The 22,498-nt window shown below is 56.7% G+C and overlaps 1 protein-coding gene across 12 annotated transcripts in view; it reads left to right on the plus strand.

Annotated features, from left to right (window-relative positions):
• ELN (elastin) overlaps positions 1 to 14,930 on the plus strand; it is a 31,509-nt gene extending 16,579 nt beyond the window's left edge. For 6 of the 12 annotated variants that reach the window (XM_047838655.1, XM_047838659.1, XM_047838647.1 and 3 more), the window contains 18 exons: positions 963 to 1,055; positions 1,138 to 1,197; positions 1,770 to 1,964; positions 2,912 to 2,965; positions 3,500 to 3,616; positions 3,803 to 3,865; positions 4,283 to 4,369; positions 5,242 to 5,298; positions 6,306 to 6,425; positions 6,507 to 6,566; positions 7,103 to 7,228; positions 7,889 to 7,927; positions 9,352 to 9,405; positions 9,746 to 9,805; positions 10,061 to 10,138; positions 10,727 to 10,765; positions 11,424 to 11,468; positions 13,893 to 14,930. In XM_047838655.1, coding sequence (XP_047694611.1) covers positions 963 to 1,055; positions 1,138 to 1,197; positions 1,770 to 1,964; positions 2,912 to 2,965; positions 3,500 to 3,616; positions 3,803 to 3,865; positions 4,283 to 4,369; positions 5,242 to 5,298; positions 6,306 to 6,425; positions 6,507 to 6,566; positions 7,103 to 7,228; positions 7,889 to 7,927; positions 9,352 to 9,405; positions 9,746 to 9,805; positions 10,061 to 10,138; positions 10,727 to 10,765; positions 11,424 to 11,468; positions 13,893 to 13,936 — 1,391 coding nt within the window. In that variant the 3' untranslated portion in view covers positions 13,937 to 14,930. The remainder of the gene's footprint in view (positions 1 to 962; positions 1,056 to 1,137; positions 1,198 to 1,769; positions 1,965 to 2,911; positions 2,966 to 3,499; positions 3,617 to 3,802; positions 3,866 to 4,282; positions 4,370 to 5,241; positions 5,299 to 6,305; positions 6,426 to 6,506; positions 6,567 to 7,102; positions 7,229 to 7,888; positions 7,928 to 9,351; positions 9,406 to 9,745; positions 9,806 to 10,060; positions 10,139 to 10,726; positions 10,766 to 11,423; positions 11,469 to 13,892) is intronic. The other 6 variants (XM_047838648.1, XM_047838652.1, XM_047838658.1 and 3 more) reach the window with 5 other exon arrangements.
• The last annotated feature ends 7,568 nt before the right edge of the window (positions 14,931 to 22,498 follow it).

The raw sequence follows: 22,498 nt of genomic DNA on the forward strand, positions 1-22,498 counted from the left end.
AGAGGGAGACATTATTTCTACCTGGGGAAAATCAGGAAGGCTTCTCAGGGAAAATCATGTGTGATTCTGGAGTTTACCATGTGGTGAATATAGGAAGGAGAGGCCCAGGCAGAGGGGATGGGTTTCTACGGTGGTTGGAATGATCATTTTGGGTGGTGCATACTTGAGCATTTAAACAATGTTGTTGTTCACTATCAAGTTAATGTGTGCTATACAACGTCCAACCCGCTCAAGTCAGTGATGCCTTGACCAGCAAAGGTGGCAAGGCCTTCCCTGCGCCCGTGTAGTGGGCAGAGTGAACATCTGTGCCCCTGCCCCAGATCATCCCCCAGTTCAGAATCAGTCTACTGGGACCGAAGCCCTTGGCTTCATCTCTAGTTCCCGGGGGAGCCCTTCCTGTACCGAGATGGGACAGAGGACATCTCCCCACCGGCCCAAGGTGGGAGGATGGGTGGGGGAGGGGCAGAGTACTGAGCGGGAGGCCTGCTCCCTGGAGGCCCCGCAGGCCCTCCCTCTAGGCCCCCAAGGCTGGAGGGGATGGCTGGAATGTGGGAGCAGGAGAGTGGGACAGAGAGGGGCTGCCAGAGCCAGGCAGCCAGGCGCTTGGATTACAAACTTGGCCGAGGCTTTGGAACACAGGGAGAGGAAGCCTTGAACATTCCTGCAGGGGCCCCTCTGGCCCGGGGAGCGGCCGCTTGTGGTTTCTCAGTATGTGGCAGTGATCAGGATGGGATTTGTCTGAAAACATACAAGTCCCTTAATGAGCGTGTTGAAATGGACACTTTGGGGGTGAGTCAAGGAACAGTCGGGTGGGGGCCTTCTCCAGCAGGCCCATCCGGAGATGCCTGGGCCTCGTTCCCAGTGGAGATTGTGCTGGTTAAAATGCCGGCATCCAAGGAGCCTTCCTGCCGGGGCTTCCCGGGGGCGGGGCCCTGGGAGCCACATCACTGTCCCCATCCCAGCAGGTGCTGGAGGAGCCGGGGTTCTCCCTGGCGTTGGAGGTGGCGGCATTCCTGGTGGGGCCGGCGCAATTCCTGGGATTGGAGGCATCGCAGGTAGCGTCTGTACCGCTGGGGGTGGGGGTGTCCTTGAGAGGGTCCCCGGGAAAGGGCCTCACCCTCTGTGACTGTCTCTCAGGGGCAGGGACTCCTGCTGCTGCTGCTGCTGCTAAAGCCGCCGCTAAGGCAGCTAAATTCGGTGAGTGCCCTGAGCAGGCCCGGGGCCCCAGCCTGCCCCCAGACCCCCATCTGCATGGGCCTTGCACAGCCCAGCCCTACAAGACCTCCATCCATCTATGGCAGCCTCTATCCCCCACCCCCGCCCCCGCCCCAAACATGCGATGTCCCTACCTCCTTGCCTTTGCCTGTTCTGGCCACTCTGCCCAGAAGGCCATTACTTTCCACTGATTGGCCCAGCTGGTGGCGGGTGAGGGGGCTCCCATGGAGCCTCTGGCTTCTCCCTTCTTCCTACCTTCAGGGCTGCCCGCACCTGCTGCACCCACTGCCTGGGCGCCCAGCGGAGAGACCTGACTTGACTTTAGACACAGATCGGGCTCTTCCCGTCCACTGATCCAAACCCGCAGAGCTCTGTGCAGGTTCCGTCGGCCTCCCCTTCTCTCCGATGGGTTGGATCCACGCAGGGGCAAGGCCAGCCTGCCTGGGATCTGCACTCAGGACCTGCCTCTCCCACAGATCACCAGAGCCATGCCCTTGGGGCCCTCTGAGATTCCCACAGGGTCCGGCCAGGAAGACAATCCTTTCCTCCCACAGGAGCTGCCGGAGGCGTGGTGCCTGGTGGGCCAGGCTTTGTCCCAGGAGTTGGAGTCCCAGGTGTTGGGGTCCCAGGTGTTGGCGTTCCAGGTGTTGGGGTCCCAGGTGTCGGCGTTCCAGGTGTTGGCGTTCCAGGTGTTGGCGTTCCAGGTGTTGGCCTTCCAGGTGTTGGAGTCCCAGGTGTTGGAGTCCCAGGTACTGGGGGCCCGGGGAATTGTGGGTTGACTAGGTGAGCTGGGCTGTGTGTGCGTGCATATGCGCACGGGTGAGAGAGAAATACTGAAACTATTGCTAAGACTTTCAGATTCCCCCTAATACCTCACGCATCTATCCTCTTCTCTTCATACGACTGCCCATGCCTCGCCTTCTCCTCCTTGGGCTGTAACAACTTCCTAATTAGTCACTGTCAGCATCATCTTCTCTAATTCATCCTCTGGCTGTCAGTGTGCTCCTGGAAGCAGTGGCCATTTCTTTTTCGTCTCTGTGTTCCCAGCCCTTAGCTGAATAAGTGCTCAGTAAATGGTGGGTAAGTGGATGGATGGATGGATGGATGGACGGACACCTGGGTTTGTAGGTGAATGGCAAGTGAGTAGGTGAGTAGACAAGTTGATGGATGAGGGAATGGGTAGATGAAGGGACAGTACAAGGATATGTAGATATATGGATGACTAGACACATGGGTAAAATGACGGATGGATAGATGACGCAGGGATGGAAGGGCAGATGGAAGGGCAGATGGGGCCCTAGATAAGTGGCTAGAAAGATGGCTGGCTGGATAGATGGGTGCCTGCATCATGCGTGATGGATGGATAAGCACATGGTTCAGTGAGCAAATGACTAGATGGGTGTGTGGAAGGCAAATGCAAAATGAATGATTGGATGGATAGATGAATGGCTAGATAGGCGGATGAGTGAATAAGTGGATGGATAGGTAGGTGCACAGAAGGACAGAGAGATAAGTCGTTGAGCGGGTGGATTGAAGTCCAAGGATAGCCAAACAAATGGACAGACGTGTGGGTAGGTCGATGGGTGGATGAATGGGTGGTTAAGTAGACAGATGGTCAGAGGAGTAAATGCGGATATGCATGGGTGAATGGATAGGTAGAACTTCGTGTCATTTGTGTCCCCCTTGGCCTCTCCAGGAGCTGTGTCACCAGCTGCAGCTGCCAAAGCAGCCGCCAAAGCAGCCAAATACGGTGAGTGCTGTGTGGCTAGCTCTGCCCCATCCTGTTCTGGCCAGAGAAGGGGAGTGACTTACCCAAGGTCACATCACAAGCCACTGACAGAGCTGGGACTTGGAACTGTTGGGCTCCAGGGCAGTGTCTCCTCTGGTCGTCTCCCACCACGAGGCCATGGGGCTGAGTGATGGGAGAGTCCCAGTACGGCATTCCCAGTGGACACCACGTCCCTGAGCCTCCCTGCCCTGGCCAGGGCCCTCTCAGAGGAGCCCAAGCCTGACTGGGGATACGGGACCTGCCCACAATCTCTCTATAGCCGACAAAGGGGCCCTTCAGAGAAGACAGTGGTTGGAGAGCGGAGGGGGCAGGGTGTCCGTAAATGCTCCCCGCAGGAGGCTGGCAGGAGGCCCATGCATTCTATGGTTTCCGGTCCTTCATTCATCAGACTTGGGAGAGGTTTGCATCGTCTTTCCGGCTGACCGGCACCCCCCAGAGCCCTCCCCAGCCTCCCTCACTGAGATGCTTTTCCACCCAACTCTCTTCCCTCTGCAGGGGCCAGAGCGGGAGTGGGAGTTGGAGGCATTCCCACTTTCGGGATTGGCGCCGGGGGCTTTCCTGGTTACGGTGTCGGAGCTGGAGTGGGCGCTGTCCCTGGAGCTGGCCTTTCCCGTGAGCCTTAGTTCCATCTGGGGAAACTTCTCTTTTGTAGGGCTGGGGGGGGGGGGGGAGGTAGGGGGGCACAAGGGAGCGTAGACTGGGCTTCAACATGCGCAAGGACGGCCTCCAGCAACTTTGGGTATGAGCACTGCTTGCCCAGCCCCACTGAGATGCCCCAAACTTTCTCTTTCCTCGCAGCAGCCGCTGCCCAGGCAGCAGCCGCAGCTCAGGCAGCAGCAGCTGCCAAGGCAGCCAAGTATGGTAAGTGCCCCTGCCCTGCCTGTCCCCACACCCAGGGCGGTGCCCTCCCCTCCTGCTCACCCCAGCCCTGCTCTCCGGCTGTCACATCCTGGGCTTTCTCACAATCGTTGGCTTATCTGACCTGAGGCCCAGGCTCCAAGCTCAGAGCAGTTCTCCAGAGAGAGGGCAGAGCAACCCCACCCTCAGGCCCCTGGGGCTGAATGGCCTGGGTCAAGGTCAGGAGTCCCCCAACCCCATCTTCCGAAGCCACTCTGACCTCTTCTGCCCTTTTCAGTCGCTCACCACTATGATTATCAGCCCCGCTTCTCAGCTGTACCCCACGTCAGCCAGGTGGAGGTGCCCATGCAGCCATTCTGTTCCCCACGCCACCGTCTCCCCTTCCCTCTCCCAGGAGCCTGACACTCTTTGCTCTTCTAGGTGCTGCAGGGGTCGGAGGCTTGGGCGGGCTGGTGCCAGGCATCGGAGACGGAGTAGCAGGCGTGCCAGGCGTAGGAGGGGTCCCAGGTGAGCTGCGTCCCCAACCCAGGGGAGGGGTGGCTTTGTCTCACGAAAGGAGCCCTGGAGTTGACCGGGTCAAGTACCTCACTTTGCGGATGGCAAGACTTCACGGAGCCCAGGGGTGGGGAGGGGAGAGGGCGAGTTCCCCTTTGGAGGGAAGACCCTCCAGGGGACCCCAGCTTGCCGGGGCGGGGGCGGGGGGCTCGGGAAGTCAGCCGTCATCCAGCTAGGCGGCCGAGCTGTGCTCTGCCAGGGCTGGATGGCCTCCTTCACTCCAGGGGCCTTTCTGGTTCCTGATCAGGCAGGAAGGTCTATACCACCGTTGGGCTCACGTCCTCGGTGGCTTTTCCCCACCAGATTTCTCTTCTGTGTGCCTTCTTTCCGGGAGAAAATTTCCCTTCTGAGTTTCCCCCTAAGAAATGGGCTGCTTCCTCCCATTTGGGATACGGGCACTGTTAGGAATTTCTCTTTTTTCTTTTTTTTTTTTTTTCTTCTTTTTTTTTTTTTTAAATAAACACCACCATCAGCAGAAAGCTGCACAAGCCTTCTAGAGGATGAGGAGAGGGTCTGTGCTTCAATCCATCAGCTTTGGGCTCCGGTCTGCCATAGCCAGAGCTAGAATGTCACAGTCCCAGGGCCGCTTCCCAGGGAAGGGACGTGCCTAGGTTGACTAGTGGGCCATCCTCGGAGTGGGACGCAGGCCGACTCCATGTGCTTCCCTCTCTGTCTGCAGGGGCAAGGAGGCAGCGTGGGGAGGGTCTGCTGGGGGAGGGGACATTTCCCTATGGGTGGCCTTTCCAAAATCGGGGAAGGGGAAGGGAGGATGTGGGGAGGGGTGCCAGGGACTGCCCCCTGATCCCTGTTCTTCACCTCTCCAGGAGTGGGGACCCCGGCCGCCGCAGCCGCCAAAGCCGCTGCCAAAGCCGCCCAGTTTGGTAAGTGTCCCCCCCCCCCCATTCTGGAGCACGGCTCTCTCATGTTCCCTGTTCTAGGGTCTAGCGGGGCCCCTCCCCCCAAGGAGGCAAGTCCCCTCGGGCTGTCGCATCCTGGGCTTTCTCACAATCGTTGGCTTATCTGACCACTTTTAGGGGTGTGGGTGAAGTCCTGATCAGGAAAACAAAGTGAGAGCGGGCCCTGGTGAGCCCTCCAGGACCGGGCTCCCCATCCTTCCCAAAGCCCTCGTCGCCTCCGAGTCCAGCTGGGGCCTGCCCCCCTCTGCACCTCACGCTGGGCTCACTGGACTCCCACCTCCTTGAGCTATGGCCAGTATTTCTGGCTCCCTGACCAGCACCTTCCTGAATATGCCAAACCACAGCAGCCCTTCTAGATTCCTTCCCATCTGTAAGCCAGGCCCTGGGCCAGGGTGGGGGCAAAGAGGCAATTTGGGGACCTGCGGATATCAAGGTTCAGATCACGCAACTCAGCAGTGTCTAGGCCAGAGTCTCAACGTCGGGGCTGCTGACCCCCAAACTCACATATGACAAACAACCCCTTTTATACAAAGCTGCTGTTTGCGGAGGCAAAATCCCTACACCGACTTTGCGAAGTTGGTACCACCATTCCCATTTTACAGATGTGGAAACTGAGGTTCTGAGAGCCTAAGTGACACGTCCACATTCACACAGCCAAATGGCGGCGGAGCTGAGCTTTGAGCCCGGGTCTACCTGTCTTGCAGAGTTCCCTTTACTGTGTAACTGCCTCCATCACCCCCGAAAGTCTCAAAGGGGCCCCCGTCCTCCAAAGGTTAAGAGCTCCTGATCCCACACATGTCTCGTTTTAGGAATGAGGAAACTCAGGCCCATCAAGGGAAAGTAACTTGTCCAAGGTCACACAGCAAGTCTGTGTCTGGGCTGGGACAAGATCTCAAGGCTCTGGACTTCTAGCCTGCAGCTGTCTTCCTTGGTCAGGACTTGGCTAAGAATTAGCTCCTCCGTTCTTGCAGGTTTAGGCCCTGGAATTGGCGTGGCTCCCGGTGTGGCTCCCGGCGTGGCTCCCGGTGTGGCTCCCGGCGTGGCTCCCGGCATTGGCCCCGGCATTGGCATTGGCCCTGGTGGTGTTATAGGTAAGCTACTGAGTAAGAGGGCCTGAGGGACCTCTGAATCCTCCATGGGTGCCATCTCTGAACCCCCCCCTCCCCCTGCAGGAGTGGGGACCCCAGCTGCAGCCAAAGCCGCTGCTAAAGCAGCCGCCAAAGCCCAGTACCGTGAGTGCCCTACCACCTTTCTCCCCTCACCCCTGCGAGCCTGGGGCTGGCCCAGTGTGACCCAAGCCACGATATGCAGCCTCAGCACCAGAGGGGTTGGAAGCATAGACTGGGCATGAGGGAGACCTGGGTTCAAGCCCTGGGTCCCACACTAGCGAAGCAACCTCCGAGTTTCCTGTCCTTATATGGGACACACGGGTGCCGACGGCAAATGTTGCAGATGGTTGTCAGAAGTGAGTTAATCCAAGAGGGAAGGAGCCGGTAGGGGGGCAGGGAACCAGGCTAGAAAGGACGGTGGTGTCCACAGCCACCGTCTGGCCCTGAATGCCAGACTGGGAGAAGCTGGACTTGGTGGTCAGTGGGAGTTTTAGGAAGACCATTCCTGGTAGGAGTACAGAGGGCAGGTTAAGGGCAAGGAGACCCCTGCATGGGTCTGGGCCCCACCCTTGGGGCCTGACTCGGCTTCCTGGGTGGGACACCCCCAGGGGCGCATGCTCCCTACCTGCTGCCACCGCACCCCTGCCCATCTCCCCCAGGGGCTGCAGCTGGGCTTCCTGCTGGTGTTCCTGGCTTTGGAGTTGGTGCCGGCGTTCCTGGCTTTGGAGTTGGTGCTGGCGTTCCTGGCTTTGGAGCTGGCGTTGGCGTTCCTGGCTTTGGGGCAGGTGCGGGTGAGGGGCCTTCTAGGAGCTGGGCGGAAACTGCCCCCTGAGCTCAGAGGAGGGAGACCTCTCTTCCTGGCCACACATTCCCGGGAGCCTTACTCAGGGGATCGTAGTAAATTCCCCATCAGGTCCTCCTGAACAGTCAGAGACGACTAGGGTAACAGATGGGGGGCAGGCCAGGCAAAGGGAGTGCCCCCAGGCTGCTAGATTTCAGAGTTTCTGCCTGCTCAGTAGAGGAGTGATGGGGTTCCGAAGTGAAAAGGAGCCCACAACCCAGGAAAGGAGGGTGGAGGTCCCTGGGGTCAGCGGGCATGAGTGGGGCCAGTCGGGCTCCCGTTCAGCAGTGCACTGTGGCAAGAGGGCCACTAGGACCTCCAGTTCTTCACCTAGCCCCTGCTCTGCGTCCAGCCTCAGGCAGATCACACTGGAAGAAGGAGGCACAGTTCAGCCTCCAAGCAGCCCCAGACAAGACTGGCAGTGGCACGGTTAGATCCCGGAGCTCTGTACCTGTCAGGGTGAGCTCCTGGCTGGGAGTCTCTGTTCCAGGGCTTTGAGACGAACGATGAAGGCTGATGAAGTCAGGGAGGGCTGCCTGGAGGAGGCAGAACTTCTGGGCACAGAGCTCACCTGCTGACCAGCCCTCTTTTCCTTTTTCCCCAGTGCCTGGATCCCTGGCTGCCGCTAAAGCAGCAAAATATGGTGAGTGCGCCCTGCCCACTGCCCACCCCCCTTGGGTGGCTTGCTTGCTGCCCTATCAGCCCTGAGAACACCTGGTCACCCGTCGCTCCTCCACGGGGCCAGGGCCCGGGGCCTGGAGCTTGCAGAGCACGGCTGGGATGGTCAGGGTGGAAAAAGGCAGTTTCTAGGACACATTAATGATGGTTCAGTAGACCTGGCTCCTGCCCCCTAAATGCCTATCATGCTTCCAGCTCCGGGACGACTCGAAACGCCCCTCACATTTCCAAACCCCCTCCTCCCCCCCACCCCACCCCCCCACCGCTGGTGGCAGTTCCTTGATGAGGACCATGGTCCCTAAGGCCCTTCTGGCCCTGACAGTTTCAGGGGACCCGAGGCCAGGGGCCCCGCCTGCTGTCGGCCGGGCAGCTCCTGCCTCCTCTCCAGCACAGCCAGGACACCTCGTCTAGGCTCACCTCCCGCCTGCCTCGCTGTCAGCATGACTGTGCCTGCCACGAGCCTGGAGGACGTGGCAGCCCGCCTGGACAGACCCACATTGTCTGTGGCCCCCGCATTCCTGGCCTCCTAGGAGCCGGACTCGGCCTCTGCCAGGGAACCGCCAACCGGCCCCGGCCAGTCCGCTTGGGGCCCGTTTCCACTTCGGAAAATCCCGGCTTCCTCGGCCCCCACCCCACCCCAGCCCCCACGGGCCTGGTGGCCCACAGGCCCCTCTCCTGTTCCTTGCCGGCTGCTGGCCTGCCTGAGCCTAACAGACGTTGCCAGGGAAACAAAGCAGTTAAGGGCGCTGGCTCCCATTTCTTGCCCGTGGAAACTTGAGGACGCCGCGTAGCCTCTGCCGGGCCTCAATTTTCTCATCTGCACAATGGGGACGATAATAGTGCCTGCCTGCCCTGTCGCAATGAATAATAAGCGGGCCACTGCATGCAAAGCACAGAGAACCGTGACTGTTGCGTAAGGCGTTACCTGGCCATACGCAGCAGCTCCGTACTGGACGGAGGTTCCGAACTCAGAGTACGTCCGCTCCCCAAACACCTGTAGTGTGAGTGGGGTAAGGATCATCATCCCTGTTAGGGAGATGGGGCTCTGGGGGTCAGAGAGGCGACAGCTATAGTGAGAAAGCAGAATTTGAACACAGGATGGGCAGGACCCGAGACGCGTCTTCTGCCCTCCGCAGCTCGTAGCCACCGCTGTGGCCACCTGTGGCTCCCAGCACCAGCTGTCTGGGAAGGAGACAAAATGGGTGGGCCAAGGCTCAAAGGGGTCCCCCCCTTGCCCGATTGGTCAGGACAGAGCCAGGACCCATACCGAGGCTCCTTCCACTGGGTCACGTGACTTTGGCCACCCGTCTGCTCTGCCTAGCATCCCCAGGGCAGGGAGACCTCGTCCTGCAGAAATTGGGGTGCTGACTTGCCATCATCTCTCCACAGGAGCTGCAGGGGTGGGGGCTCTTGGCGGAGTAGGTGTCCCAGGCGGTGTGGTAGGTGAGTCAAAAGCCCAGGACAGGTGGGACGCCTGGGTGGCTCAGTCGGTTAAGTGTCCGACTTCGGCTCAGGTCATGATCTCACCGTTTGCGAGTTCGAGCCCCGCGTCGAGCTCTGTGCTGACAGCTTAGAGCCTGGAGCCTGCTTCGAATTCTGTGTCTCCCTCTCTCTCTGCTCCTCCCCTGCTCATGCTCTGTCTCTCTCTCTCTCTCCTTCAAAAATAAATAGAAACATTAAAAAAATTAAAAAAAAAAATTTAAAAAAGCCCAGGAAAGGCTGGGCAGGGAGGAATGCTGACCAGTGGAGAGTCCCTCACTCTGACCTCCTCCTGTGTCCCCAGGAGCCGGACCTGCTGCCTCAGCTGCTGCTGCCAAAGCTGCTGCCAAAGCTGCCCAGTTTGGTGAGTGCTGGTTGGAGGTGGGGGTGGCCCCCAGGCCCTGGGGTTTGGGGCGGGGAGGCCTCTGACCGTGCACCATGGAGCACATAGTCCCTGACCCACCCCCGGGGCCCTCAGAGGCATCGTCTCCCCAGGGCCCAGCCCTTCGAGGCCCCAGGAGCTCAGGCTCCACGTGGGTCCAAGGATGAGAACCCCACTGTCTGCAGACAGACCAGCTATTCCCACCATCGGGATCTGAACACGCAGCTCTCTCCACAGGCCTCGGGGGAGCCGGAGCCCTGGGAGTTGGGGGGCTCGGAGCTGGCGGAGCCATCCCAGGGGTTGGGGGCTTTGGAGGTGAGTGGCTGCTCTGGAATCAGAGCGTGCATGGGGCGTGTGTGTGTGTGTGTGTGTGTGTGTATGAGAGAGAGACGTGGAGAGACTGACCTTCTTTCCCACCCCACGCACCTGCCTCAGGCTGGCCTGCAGCATTTGGGGGACCTTCAGCAAACACCCTCTTGCAGTTGGGCGCCCCCTCCCCTCCCTCTCTTCCATCAGCCTCCCAGACCACTTTAAGTGGGAGTACATCAAGACAATGATGGTTGTGCCCATTTTCCAGAGAAGGAAAGCAAAGTCAGGAGGGAATTTTTTTTTTTCCCCCAAAATCTCTGCCACCGTGGCGGGCCTCGTGTTGACATTTCCCTCTTCCGTGGGTCATCCGTTGTGTCCCCCTATCCGAGCCAGCCCGAATCTCATCCTGCGTGCTCCAGCCTGGACACACAGGAAGAGCTTACTAAAGACTTTTGGGAAGAGGGATGGATAAGGGAGGGCGGCAGGGCGGATGAGTCGGCGGGCAGATGGTAAGCGGGGCGAGCAGGTCAGGAGGGGACATGACTCGGGGAGGGCCCTGCTGTTCCTAAGCCCACATACCCCGTGTCTCCCCAGGTGTGTCCCCAGCTGCGGCTGCTAAAGCAGCCAAATATGGTGAGTTTCTCTCCTGCCCTCCCCTCTGCCCAGGTGTCAGGTTGCTTCGCACCCCACCCCACCCCTGTCCCCTGTCCCCACCCCAACTCAGGCCTCAGTCCTGCTCACAATAGCCCTGCAGGCCTGTTCTTGCCCCCAGAACCCAGAGAGGGTGCTTGGCACCCCTTAAATCGTGTGTGGTCCTGACCCCTGTCCACCTGCAGGTGCCACTGGCCTTGGAGGTGTCCTAGGGGCCACCAGGCCATTCCCAGTTGGAGGCAGGGGCCATCCATCTCTCTGTGAAATCCTCAGCTCTGCCCAGGGCCTAGAGGAGGCCTGTCTGGATAGCGGCCGGGGGACCCCTGGAGCTGCATCTCGCACAAAGACAAAGAGGGCAGAGAGAGAGAGAGAGAGAGAGAGAGAGAGAGAGAGAGAGAAGATAGTCCAGGAAAGGGAACATCTGGGCAAAGGGGCAGGCCTCAGGGTCAGGGGGTACACTGTGGGGGACAGACACCAGGCTGATGAGCTGGGGCTACGGGACTGGAGACAAGGTTTGTAAAGAAATCTGCTCATCCAGTGAGGGGCACGCAGGGGGAGGGGGTGGTCCTGGGCAGAGAGGCAGTAGGCCCAGCGGCTGGAGCAGGGCCTGCCCTACACCAACCTCAAACCCCTCCCACAGGAGTTGCGGCAAGACCGGGCTTTGGACTGTCTCCCATTTACCCAGGTACACCCAGCCTCCCTGTCCCCGGGGCCCCTTCCTGTCAACTCCCCCACGCCATCTGCTCAGAAGGGCCAGGCCCCGGGGGCAGACCCATGACCTCCATCACACGAAACAGGGCCTCCCCTCAGTCCTCTCCACCTCCCTTGCAAGGGCCAGGGAGCATCAGCTTTTCCAAAGCCCCGTGTCCCAGATGAGGCAAACTGAGGTTCAGACAGTGGGAGGGACTCGCCCAAGGTCACACACCGAGGGAGGCAGAGCCCCGGGCTCCTGACACCCAGGCTCAGAACTTGGCCCTCTCGGGTGGGGCCCACACTGTCCGGAAAGCCTTGGTGGGCTCCCCGGAAGCAGACATACTCACAGCCCCTCTCCCTGCCCCACAGGTGGTGGAGCTGGGGGCCTGGGAATTGGCGGCGAGTCTGCAATAGGAGGAGCCCCGCTTCAGGCAGGGCCCTAGTTACTTTCACGGAGTCGGGGTACTCCATGCTATGGTGGCCACGGCCTCGGGCTGGCCCTCTGATGCCAAGAAAATTCAGCCCTGGGATGTAAGAATGGGGGCAGTGATCCCATTCCTGGGGCTCCCAGCCTGGCATTTGATGGGACACCAGGAGTGAGACAGAGACCTGGTCAACCCCCCACTCCCACCCCACCCCGTCTCTGGTGTAACTGGAAAGACGGACAAGGTCCCAGAGAAAAGGAAAGGAAGCGTGTAAGGGGAGAAACAAGGTCCGTTCAAGTAGGTGGTCAGGGAGGCCAAAGCCTAGGGCATGTTAGATGGGGCAGTCAGCATGGCCAGGGTCTGACTCAGGGCGGGGGCGCCCTCCTAGCCGCTCAGACCTCCACAGGTGGGATGCCATCCACAAGGAGCAGAACTGGACAGCACAGGTCAGGCTGGTGGGACTGAAGGGCAGGCTGGGGGCAGGAAGGCCTTCAGAACCTCCCGAGACAGGGTAGAGGCCTAGTACAACGTAAGGTTCTAGGGGAAGCAGGAAAGCCTGGCCCCCTCCCCTCCACAGGCAAACCTCCCAAGCCCTTTGGAGGGGCCCTGGGAGCCCTAGGATACCAGGGTGAGTAGAGACTCAGCCCCTGGGGACAGGGCAGAGTAGGCAGGGGCAGACAGAGGCAGGGGGCTGGGGTCCATCAGCCTAGGAGAGGGGAGCACATTTGGACTAGACCTAGCAGGGTATGGAGAGGCTGGGGGGAGCTGGACGCGCACCCCCCATCCCTGTGTCTACCTCCGACATGCACACTCAGAGCTAAGAGTGGGCCCGGATCCCCCGGGCTCACCCCAAGCCAGCCCTGGCAGTTTTTCGCTCCCTGCTGCCCACCCCCACCCGGAGGAGCCCAGGAAAAGAGAAGGGATGTGGGGAAGGGAGGAACAGGGAAGGAAAGAGAGAAAGCGGGACAATAGACCCTAGAGTCAGGGAATTTGAGGGGTGGCTGGGGGACCCAAGGTGCCCCTAGCTGGGCAGGATGTACAGAGGCCATCACCCGGCCCAGAGCCACACCCTCGCTCAACGATGCAGACGTGCCTCTGGGAGTGCGGGGGGCGGTCATGATCAGCACCCCCAAAGGCACCTCCCAGCAGTGCCCAAAGGAGACCCAAAGAAGCCCAGCTCCACTCCCATGTGTGTTCAGGCTGCACATTCCCCTGCATCCCCACTACACAGAGGAGGCAGCTGAGGCCAGGGCAGGAGGAGGCAGAGGCAAGACCAGCCTGACCCTGTCCAGGGTACCCAGCTCTCCGTCAGGCACTATTTGATGCCTGTGGCCCTGTCACACTGTTTTCTAAGCCCCCAGCGTGAGCTTCACAGAGAGAAGCCTGTCCTGGTCCCGCTCAGCTGCCCGCTGCCACCAGGTGGCGGTAGGAGCCACGTCGAGCTCCAGGCCCTACTGGCAGACCGTGGTGCCTCAGTGGCTTAAAACAAGGCTTGCCCATCAGACGGTCCCCTGGAGGGGGCAGGAGTCCTGAGTGTGTGTCCCAGCTCAGCCGCTACGAGCTCTCCCTTTCTCTGAGCCTGTTCATCTGATGCACCCTCACGTTTCGGAGGACCGTCTCCTCCAGACTCTGTCAGCTGTCCCTTCCCCTCCTTTCCCTTATGGGGACTGCTCAGAGCTGCTGGCTAAAGGCTTCTCAAATACAGTAGACTCAGAAGATAGAGACCTGGTCCAGGCCAGGTCCCTTCCCCTCTCTGAGTCTTGATTGCTTCACTATCCCTGCTCCCACCCAGCTGCCCACAAGGAGTTTGTGCAATGTGACGGCTCAGAGTCTGGCGGGAGGTGGCGGCCAGACTTCTCGTGGCTTTGGAGCCTCTGTTCCCCATTTCGGTGATGTGGGTGTAAGAACAGCTCGGAGCTGATCCGAGTGGGCAGGGGCTTGAGCGGGACCCAGAGGGGGCCGGACGGTCACGCGTGCCTCCTCCCACCCAGGTGGGGCCTGCCTGGGGAAATCCTGTGGCCGGAAGAGAAAGTGAGCTTCCCAGGACCGCTGACTCGCGACCTCATCAACGTTGGTGCTACTGCTTGGTGGAGAATGTAAACCCCTTGTGATCCCTCCCCCACTCCCCTTCCCCAGTCCCCACCCCGGGAGGGGACAGGCCAGGCTGGGTGGCCTCGGAAATCCGCAAAGCAAGGACACAAGAGTGGTGGCCAGGTGGGCCCCAGGAAGCCCCTTACTTCAGAGGCCAGGGGCGGGTGGGCTCGGCCCCCTGCCCCCACCCCCTTCCCACCCAGGAGCTCCCCCCCTCCATACGCTCTCCATCTCCAGGGGAACTTGGTGCTACGTGCTGGTGCTCTCATCTTCCTGGGGGGGGAGGGAGGAGGGAAGGGCAGCCCCTCGGGGACCCCCTCCCCGGGGCTCCTCTGAAGATGGTGCAGACACTTCCTGGGCAGCCCCATCTCCCCCTGCCCACCAGAACCTCTCCCCCCACCTCGGCTGCGGTCCAGTTGGTACCCAATCACCAAAAGCCTCAAGCTGGATTCGGTCCTACCACCTCTTGGCCCCTCGTCTCCCACCTATTCCCCGTGGCTGGGACCCCTTCGGATGGGAACACCCCGCCCCCGCCCCCCGCCATCGGGAATAGCCCTCTTGCTCTTGTGGAATCCATCCACCCGTCTGTCCATCCGTCCATCCATCCTTGTCCCCAGTTGACCGCCCCGCACCACTAGCTGGCTGGGCGCCCCCACCGTCAACCTGGTTAACCTGTCCCAGCGGCCTGTGTCCTGCCTCCACCCCTCCACACCCCACCCCACCCCCCTACGATGGGGCCTGAGCACCCAGGGTGTGAAGAGCTGTGCCAGCTGGGGCAGCAGGAATCTTCTCCCCAACCTGGGTCCCCCCCATGCAGTACTGTAACCCCCAGCCCTCCCTCGAGCCACTGTATTTCAGAGCATTTCCCGCCCCTGCCCCGCCCATCTCTTTGTGTCTCGCTGTGATAGATCAATAAATATTTTATTTTTTGTCCTGGATATTTGGGGGCTGTCTTTGATTGTTGATGCTCTCGTGGTTTTATTTGCGTGGTTAATTAAAAAAAAAAAATTTTTTTTTTTTTTTTCCTGATCTGGGGAGCTATATCCCCAGCAGAAAATTCATTTTAATCACTTGGGTATAACTCCGGATGAAACATATTTTTTTTCCTTTAAATAAGAAAAGAGAATTAACTACTTCAGAAAAGCCTAATAAGTGAAACCTTTTGAAGGAAACCGTATCATGGCCTCCTCTGTACGGTCTCATCTGCCCCAGGGACAGAAGGAACTTCCACTCTTCGAGGTGTATTTGGGAGTGCTATTTACCAAAAATCACCTGCCCTTGGCTCCTGGCAGATCCATCCTTCTCCAAATTGAATCTGCCTTTTAACAATAAAGCCCCTTTATAGGGGAAGCATGGCCAGCCGGCCCCACACAGGCCCACTCCCGGAGGTCTCTCCTGAGGAGGTGGCTCACCCACCCAGCCACACCTTCCCCAGGCCTCCCCCTTAGGCCCAAGAGCCAGAGCACAGGGCCTAGTGGGTGGCCTCCAGATGCTGAGGGTGCAGCCGAAGGGGTGGAGAAAACAAAAATGACCCTGTGTCCAGACCAAACCCTCGGCCTTGGTGAACAGCCATGCAGACAAGGGAGATACGGCCCCACCTAAGAAAAACCAGAAGCGTTTCCCTCTGAAACATCCCCTCAAAGGAAGAGCCATTCACCCACACGGCCCACGGGAACACGCCCACGTGGAGCCCACAACTCCCCTTGGGAGCACGCCCTGTGTGTCAGATTCCAGAATCTCCTCCCCAAACCACCGATTCCACGTCCCAGGGCCCACGTGGCTTCAGGCCTCCCTCCGTCCGTCCTAGAGCCAACCCCCTGGCCGGTGGGCATACCCCTAGGTCAGAAGGGTGGCGAGGGAGCTGTCTGTTGGGAGTGTGGGTGTCTGTGTGAGCAGTGCCAGGAGGGGGTCGGATGGAAAGCGAAGGCGGTGGGGTGATGCTCTGGGAGGATGTCCCAGGGGACAGAGGAGCGCAAAAAGCAATTCAGCAGGAGGAGCAGGGAGGAGGGTCAGGACAGCTGGAGTGCCTGGAGGGGGCGGGGAGGGGAGGAAAGGGGGGAGGGGTGGGTTCATGGAGACCCACAAGGGGACCGCTGTGACAGTCTGTGAGGGATGACACAGCTCACCCAAGAGTGGCGACAAAGGAGACTCACTCACTCACTCACTCGTTCAACAAAAATATCCCTTGCTGGGGTGCCTGGGTAGCTCAGTTGACTAGCGTCCCACTGGCCTCAGGTCATGGTCTCGTGATTTGTGGGTTCAAGCCCCATATCAGACTCTGCGCTGGGTGTGGAGCCTGCTTGGGATTTCCCTCTCCCCCCCACCCCAAATAAATAAATAAATAAATAAATAAATAAATAAATAAATAACTTAAAAAAAAAAAAATCTCAATATCCTTTGCCGGTCCCCTCTCAACTCTCTGGCCTCTGAAAGTCTGCCAGTCCCAGCATTCAGCCCATCAGTCTCCCTGCTTTGGTTTCTCATAGTTGATGGCTTTAAACACCACCCCTGCATTGGTGACTCCCAGAGTGACACCTTCAGCACAGATCTCTCCCCTGGGCTCCGGACTAACACAACCAACTCTTCACACGTCCACCTGGGAGTCTCACGGACACCCCGCTGGAGCCCAGTCCCCCCACCTTCCACAGCCTGCCCCCTCCCGCCTTGCCCACCTAGATGGCAGCTCGGGTGGCTCTCTGGTAGTCAGGCCAGCAGCTTCGCAGCCATCTGGGACCCCTCTCTCCTCACGCCCCACAGCAGACTGCCCAGCAAATCCTGCAGCACGACCGCCTGAAGACCCCAGATTCCAGCAACTTCTCACAGCCTCCAGGGGTGGCGTCCTGGTCCCCCAGGAGCTCTTGCCCCAGTTACTGACACAGCTTCCTAACTGAGCTCCCTGACGCCCCCCAGCCTTCTCTCCACGCAGCAGCCAAAACAATCCTTTTAAAACATACGTCAAGCCAAGTCAAGCACCTGCTCAAAATCCTGCCATGGCTCCCGGCTTACTCAGGGCCAAAGCCAGAGACCTTTTGATGGCCGAGGAGTCCCCACAGGAGTGTCCCAGCTGTTCTGACCACGCGCCCTGCTACCTGGCCCTCTGCCAGGCCATGCACTTACCCTGGCTCTCTCTCTCCCTTGTAGGGAGCAGCCCCCGCCCCCCCCCACCCCCCCACCCTGCAGGCCTCTACATCTGCTGTCTCTCCTGCCCGAAGCGTTCTTCCCTCTGCTGTCAACGTGCTTGGCTCCCTCGCCTCCCTCAGTGACTCCAGTGTCACCTTCTCAGAAGGTCCTCCTCAGTCTCCGTTTCTAACATTACAAACGGTACCCTCCTCCCTCACCTGTCCCTGCCTTTTCTCCAGAGCACCCGTCGCCATGTGACAGACCATGTATTACACTTCTTTTGTTCACTACCTGACTCCGCACACCAGCGTTGTTAACTCCCTGAGGATGAACACTGGTTTTTCTTTTAACGTTTACTTATTTATGTTTGAGAGACAGAGAAAGCCAGAGCTCGAGCAGGGGAGGGGCAGAGAGAGAGGGAGACACAGAATCCGAAGCAGGCTCCAGGCTCTGAGCTGTCGGCACAGCCCCAGACGCGGGGCTTGAATCCTAGAACTGTGAGATCATGACCTGAGCCGAAGTCGGACGCTCAACAGACCGAGCCACCCAGGCGCCCCTTAAACACTGTTTTCAGAACAAAATACAGGAGCACCTGGGTGACTCAGTCAGTTAAGCGACCAACTCTTGATTTCAGCTCAGGTCATGATCTCATGGTTCATGAGGTCGAGCCCCTGCGTGGGGCTCTGCACTGACACCACCGAGCCTGCTTGGGATTCTGCCTCTCCCCCTCTCTCTGTCCCTCCTCCGCTTGCGCTCTTCGTCAAAAAATAAATCCATAAACTTAAAAAAGAACAAAATACATAAACTCCTTGCTTTCATTAGTTATACACCCAGGTAGAGAGATGGCAAGTGAATGTGTCGGGCTGATCATAGCCCCAAAGACATCCAGGTCCTAATCCCTGGACCCTTGTGAATATCACCGCCCTCCTCTGCTCAGGCTGCCATGGCCAAGTACTACAGACTAAGTGGCCTAAACAGCAGAAATGTGTTTTCTCACGGTTCTGGAGACCAGAAGTTCAAGATCAAGGTGCCCACAGGGCTGGCTTCTTCTGAGACCTCTCTCTTTGTTTGTTCTCCTCCCTGTGTCTTCACATGGTGTTCGCTCTGGGCCTATGTGTTCGTGATCGCCTCTTCTCATAAGGACACCAGTCAGACTGGATCAGAGCCCATTCTAATAACCTCATTTCAACCTAATTGCCTCTTGAAAGGCTCTATCTCCAAATGCAGTCACATTCTGAGGTACTGGGGGTAGGACTTCAACATATGAATTTTGCAGAGATATAATTCAGCCCATGACATTTACCTTATATGCAAAAAGAGTCTTTGCAGATGTGATTCAGTTAAGGGTCATGAAGTGGACAGATTACCCTGGTTGGCCCTAAATGCCATCACAAGTATCCTAGGGGCGCCTGGGTGGCTCAGTCAGTTAAGCATCCGACTTCGGCTCAGGTCATGATCTCACAGTGTGTGGGTTCAAGCCCCAGGTTGGGCTCCGTGCAGACAGCTTGGAGCCTGGAGCCTGCCTCTTTTTTTTTTTTTTTTTTTTAATGTTTATTTATTTCTGAGACAGAGAGAGACAGAGAATGAGTGGGGGAGGGGCAGAGAGAGAGGGAGACACAGAATCCGAAACAGGCTCCAGGCTCTGAGCTGTCAGCACAGAGCCCGACGCGGGGCTCGAACTCACAAACCATGAGATCATGAACTGAGCCGAAGTCGGACGCTCAACTGACTGAGCCACCCAGGCGTCCCTGGAGTCCACTTCTGATTCTGTGTCTCCCTCTCTCTCTGCCCCTCCCCTGCTTGCTCTCTGTCTCTCCCTCTCTCAAAAATAAATAAACATTAAAAAAAATTTTTTTAAGTATCTTTATAAGAATTTAGACAAACTGTATGCCAATAAATTGGACAACCCAGAGGAAATATATAAATTCCTAAAAACACACAACAAAGCAAGACTGAATCACGAATAAATAGAAAATGTGAAAAGACTAATAACAAGCAAGGAGACTGAATCAGTCGTCAAAATTCTCCCAACAAAGAAAAGCCCAAGACCAGATGGCTTCACTGGTAAATTCTACCAAACATTTAAAGAATTAACACCTATCCTCCTGAAACTCTCCCTCCCAAAAAAAAAGCTGAAGAGGAGGGAGCATTTCCAAGTTTATTCTAAGAGGCCAGCATTGCCCTGGCACCAAAACCAGACAAAAACACTACAAGAAGTGGGGCACCTGGGTGGCTCAGTCGGTTAAGCGTCTGACTTCAGCTCAGGTCATGATCTCATGGCTCGTGGGTTCGAGCCCCATGTTGGGCTCTGAGCTAATAGTGCCTCTAGAGCCTGCTTGGGATTCTCTCTCTCCTCTCTCTCTCTGCACCTCCCTGATTTGTGCTCCCTCTCTCAAAATAAATAAATAAACTTACAAAAAAAAAAAGAAAATGGTTAAAAAACAAGAACACTACAAGAAGAGAAAACAACAGAGAGGGGACATCAGCAAGATGGCAGAATCCACATCCCCCCACAGAAACAAATATTTGGCAGCCATTCATGGGTAAAAATGCCTTTATGGGAGCTTTGGGAGCTAGGTAGGAGGTGATACCTCATGGAGCCCAAGACCCAGGATGCCCTCTTTTAGAAGGTAGGCCCACAGGGGGGGCCTGTGGTTAAGTGTCCGACTTCGGCTCAGGTCATGAGCTCACAGTCTGTGGGTTAGGGCCCCGCATCGGGCTCCGTGCGGACAGCTCGGAGCCTGCAGCCCGCTTCAGATTCTGTGTCTCCCTCTGTCTCTGCCCCTCACCTGCTCACACTCCGTCTCTACCTCTCTCTCTCTCTCTCTCTCTCTCAAAAATAACATTAAAAAAAAATTTTTTTTTTAATTAGAACTACCATAGGATCCAGCATTCCCACCTCTGGATATACATCCAAAAGAACTGAAATCAGGGACTCAGATATTGCACACCCATGGTCATGGCCACATTATTCCCAACAGCCAAGAGGCGGGAAGCAACCCCGAAATCCATCAACGGATGAGTGGATAAAAACACGTGTATATCTATACAATGGAATATTATTCAGTCTGCAACATGGATGAGCCTGGAGAGCATGATGCTACATGAAATAAGCCTGTCACAAGACCACTACTGGATGATTCCACTCACATGAGGTATCTAAAGCGGTCTAATTCCTAGAAACAGAAGGTAGAATGGTGGCCCCCGGGGACTCGGCGAGAGGGAGAGGACCCTGCCCCCACCATGCTGCTGTTTAACGGTTACAGAGTTTCAGAATTAGAAAAGTTTTGGAGATCTGTTTCGCAACAGCTTGACTAACTTAGCACTACTGAAATGCACGCTTAAAAATGGTGAGGATGGTAAATTTATATTATGTGGGGGTTCTTGCTGCAATTTAAAACAGAAGAAGCTAGAAGAGGAAGGGAACTGATTCTCCTCTAGAGCCTCCAGAGGGAGCGCAGCCTTTGCTTTGGGCTCAGCGAAACTGATTTCGGACTTCTGGTCTCCAGCACTGTGAGAACATTAATTTCTGTTGTTTTAAGCCACCGAGTTTGTGGTAATTTGCTACTGGCGGCCCCAGGAAACTGGAAATAAAGGATTAATTCTAATGTCGGGTGAATCCCTGCCATGAGGATTAAAGGCCAGGACAGGGGGTGCCTGGCTGGCTTAGCACAAAGAGCATGGGACTCTTGATTTCAGGGTTGTGAGTTCGAGCTCCACGTTGGGTGTAGAGATTAGTAAAAAAATAATAATAATAATAAACTTTAAACATTTTTTCTTAAAACTTTTTTTAGGGGCACCTGGGTGACTCATTTGGTCGAGCGTCTGACATCGGCTCAGATCATGATCTCACGGTTTGTGAGTTCAGGCCCCGCATCAGGCTCTGTGCTGACAGCTCAGAGCCCGGAGACTGCTTCAGATTCTGTGTCTCCTTCTCTCTCTGTCCGCCCCCGCTTGCCCTCTGTCTCTCTCGCTCTCAAAAATAAACAAACATTTAAAAAAAAAATTTTTTTTTTTTTTTTTTTAATTAAAGCCGAGAGAGAAGATACTGACAAAGAATGTTAGGTTCGGGATGGCTGGGGACACCTGACCTCCAGTCAAAGTCCCCGTGATTTGTAAAGCACATGCTTGGGAAGTTAGGACTGCAGAAGAGGTGCCTGTGGTTAAAAAAAAGTGAGCAAGGGGAGAAGAAATAAAAGCAAAGAAGTAGCCAGGGGCTAAGTCCTGTGAAGGCGGAGTTAAGGGCTTTGGGTTTAAAAGCAATATGTTCGGAGGCTCTGAAGATGAAGGGGCTATTGCATCCAGCTAGACCAGGGGGGAGGGAGCAGTGGTGGAATTCTGGACATATTTTGTGCAGCAAGCCAAGAGCATTTGCTGATGGATCAGGTGCATGGAACAGGAGGACAGAGTGAGAGAAAGCCACCCGCAAGTTTTGGCCTGAACCGCTAGATGATGGCAGTGTCACTTACTGAGATGAGAAACACCCATAGAAAAGCAGATCCAGGCACAAATCAAGAGCTCTGGCCTGGACACATGAAGTGTGAGGTGCCCATTTACCGTCAAAGTGGAGGTGCCACTTTGGGCTGACGCTTGGGTCCTTATGTCTCGTGGTTCAAAGACAGGACAGGGAGTCACCAAGCCACGTGTCTGGGTGAGGTCACCCAGAGTGGGTGAGAAGGGGACAGACTGTGTCTGACCACAGGGATCCCGTGATGCCAGCTCTTTTTGTCCCCAAGCTAGGACAGTCCAAGCTCTGGCCCCTGCCCTGGGTGACAGTCTTGGGCTCATCCTGTGACAGTGTCCCCATGGAGTCTCTTGTTTGTCATCAGCTTGTGTTCAGCCAGGCACCAATTTAGCAAGTTTGGACAAATCCTAATCATTGCCCTGGAGTAAATATGCCTTTCCCATTGGGCTCCTGACCCCTCATCTAGAAAATTTTTATCATGAACCCCATAAGTAAAATATTTTTGAGCAAACATCATATATATATTTGCCATTCGGATGGCCAACAGGCACCTAAAACATAACACATCCGAGCCAGAGCTCTTAATTTGTTCCCAAATAACCTATGTTCATTACATAACCATGCAAAACCAGAGTTATCTAAACTCATCTAAAGATGAGATAAACAGGGGCATCTGGGTGGCTCAGTCAGTTAAGCACCTGACTCTTGGTTTCAGCTCAGGTCATGATCTCACAGTTTCATGAGCTCAAGCCCCGCATCAGGCTCTGTGCTGGCAGCTCGGAGCTTGCTTGGGATTCTCTCTCTCTGCCCCTCCCCCACTCACACTGTCTCTGTCTTTATCAAATAAATAAACAAATAAACTTTTAAAAAATAAAGATGAGAGAAACAATATTTGAACAACTATAATATTTAAAAGAACAA

Source organism: Prionailurus viverrinus, chromosome E3 (assembly GCF_022837055.1).
Source record: "Prionailurus viverrinus isolate Anna chromosome E3, UM_Priviv_1.0, whole genome shotgun sequence".
In the NCBI taxonomy this organism is placed as follows: Eukaryota; Metazoa; Chordata; class Mammalia; order Carnivora; family Felidae; genus Prionailurus; species Prionailurus viverrinus.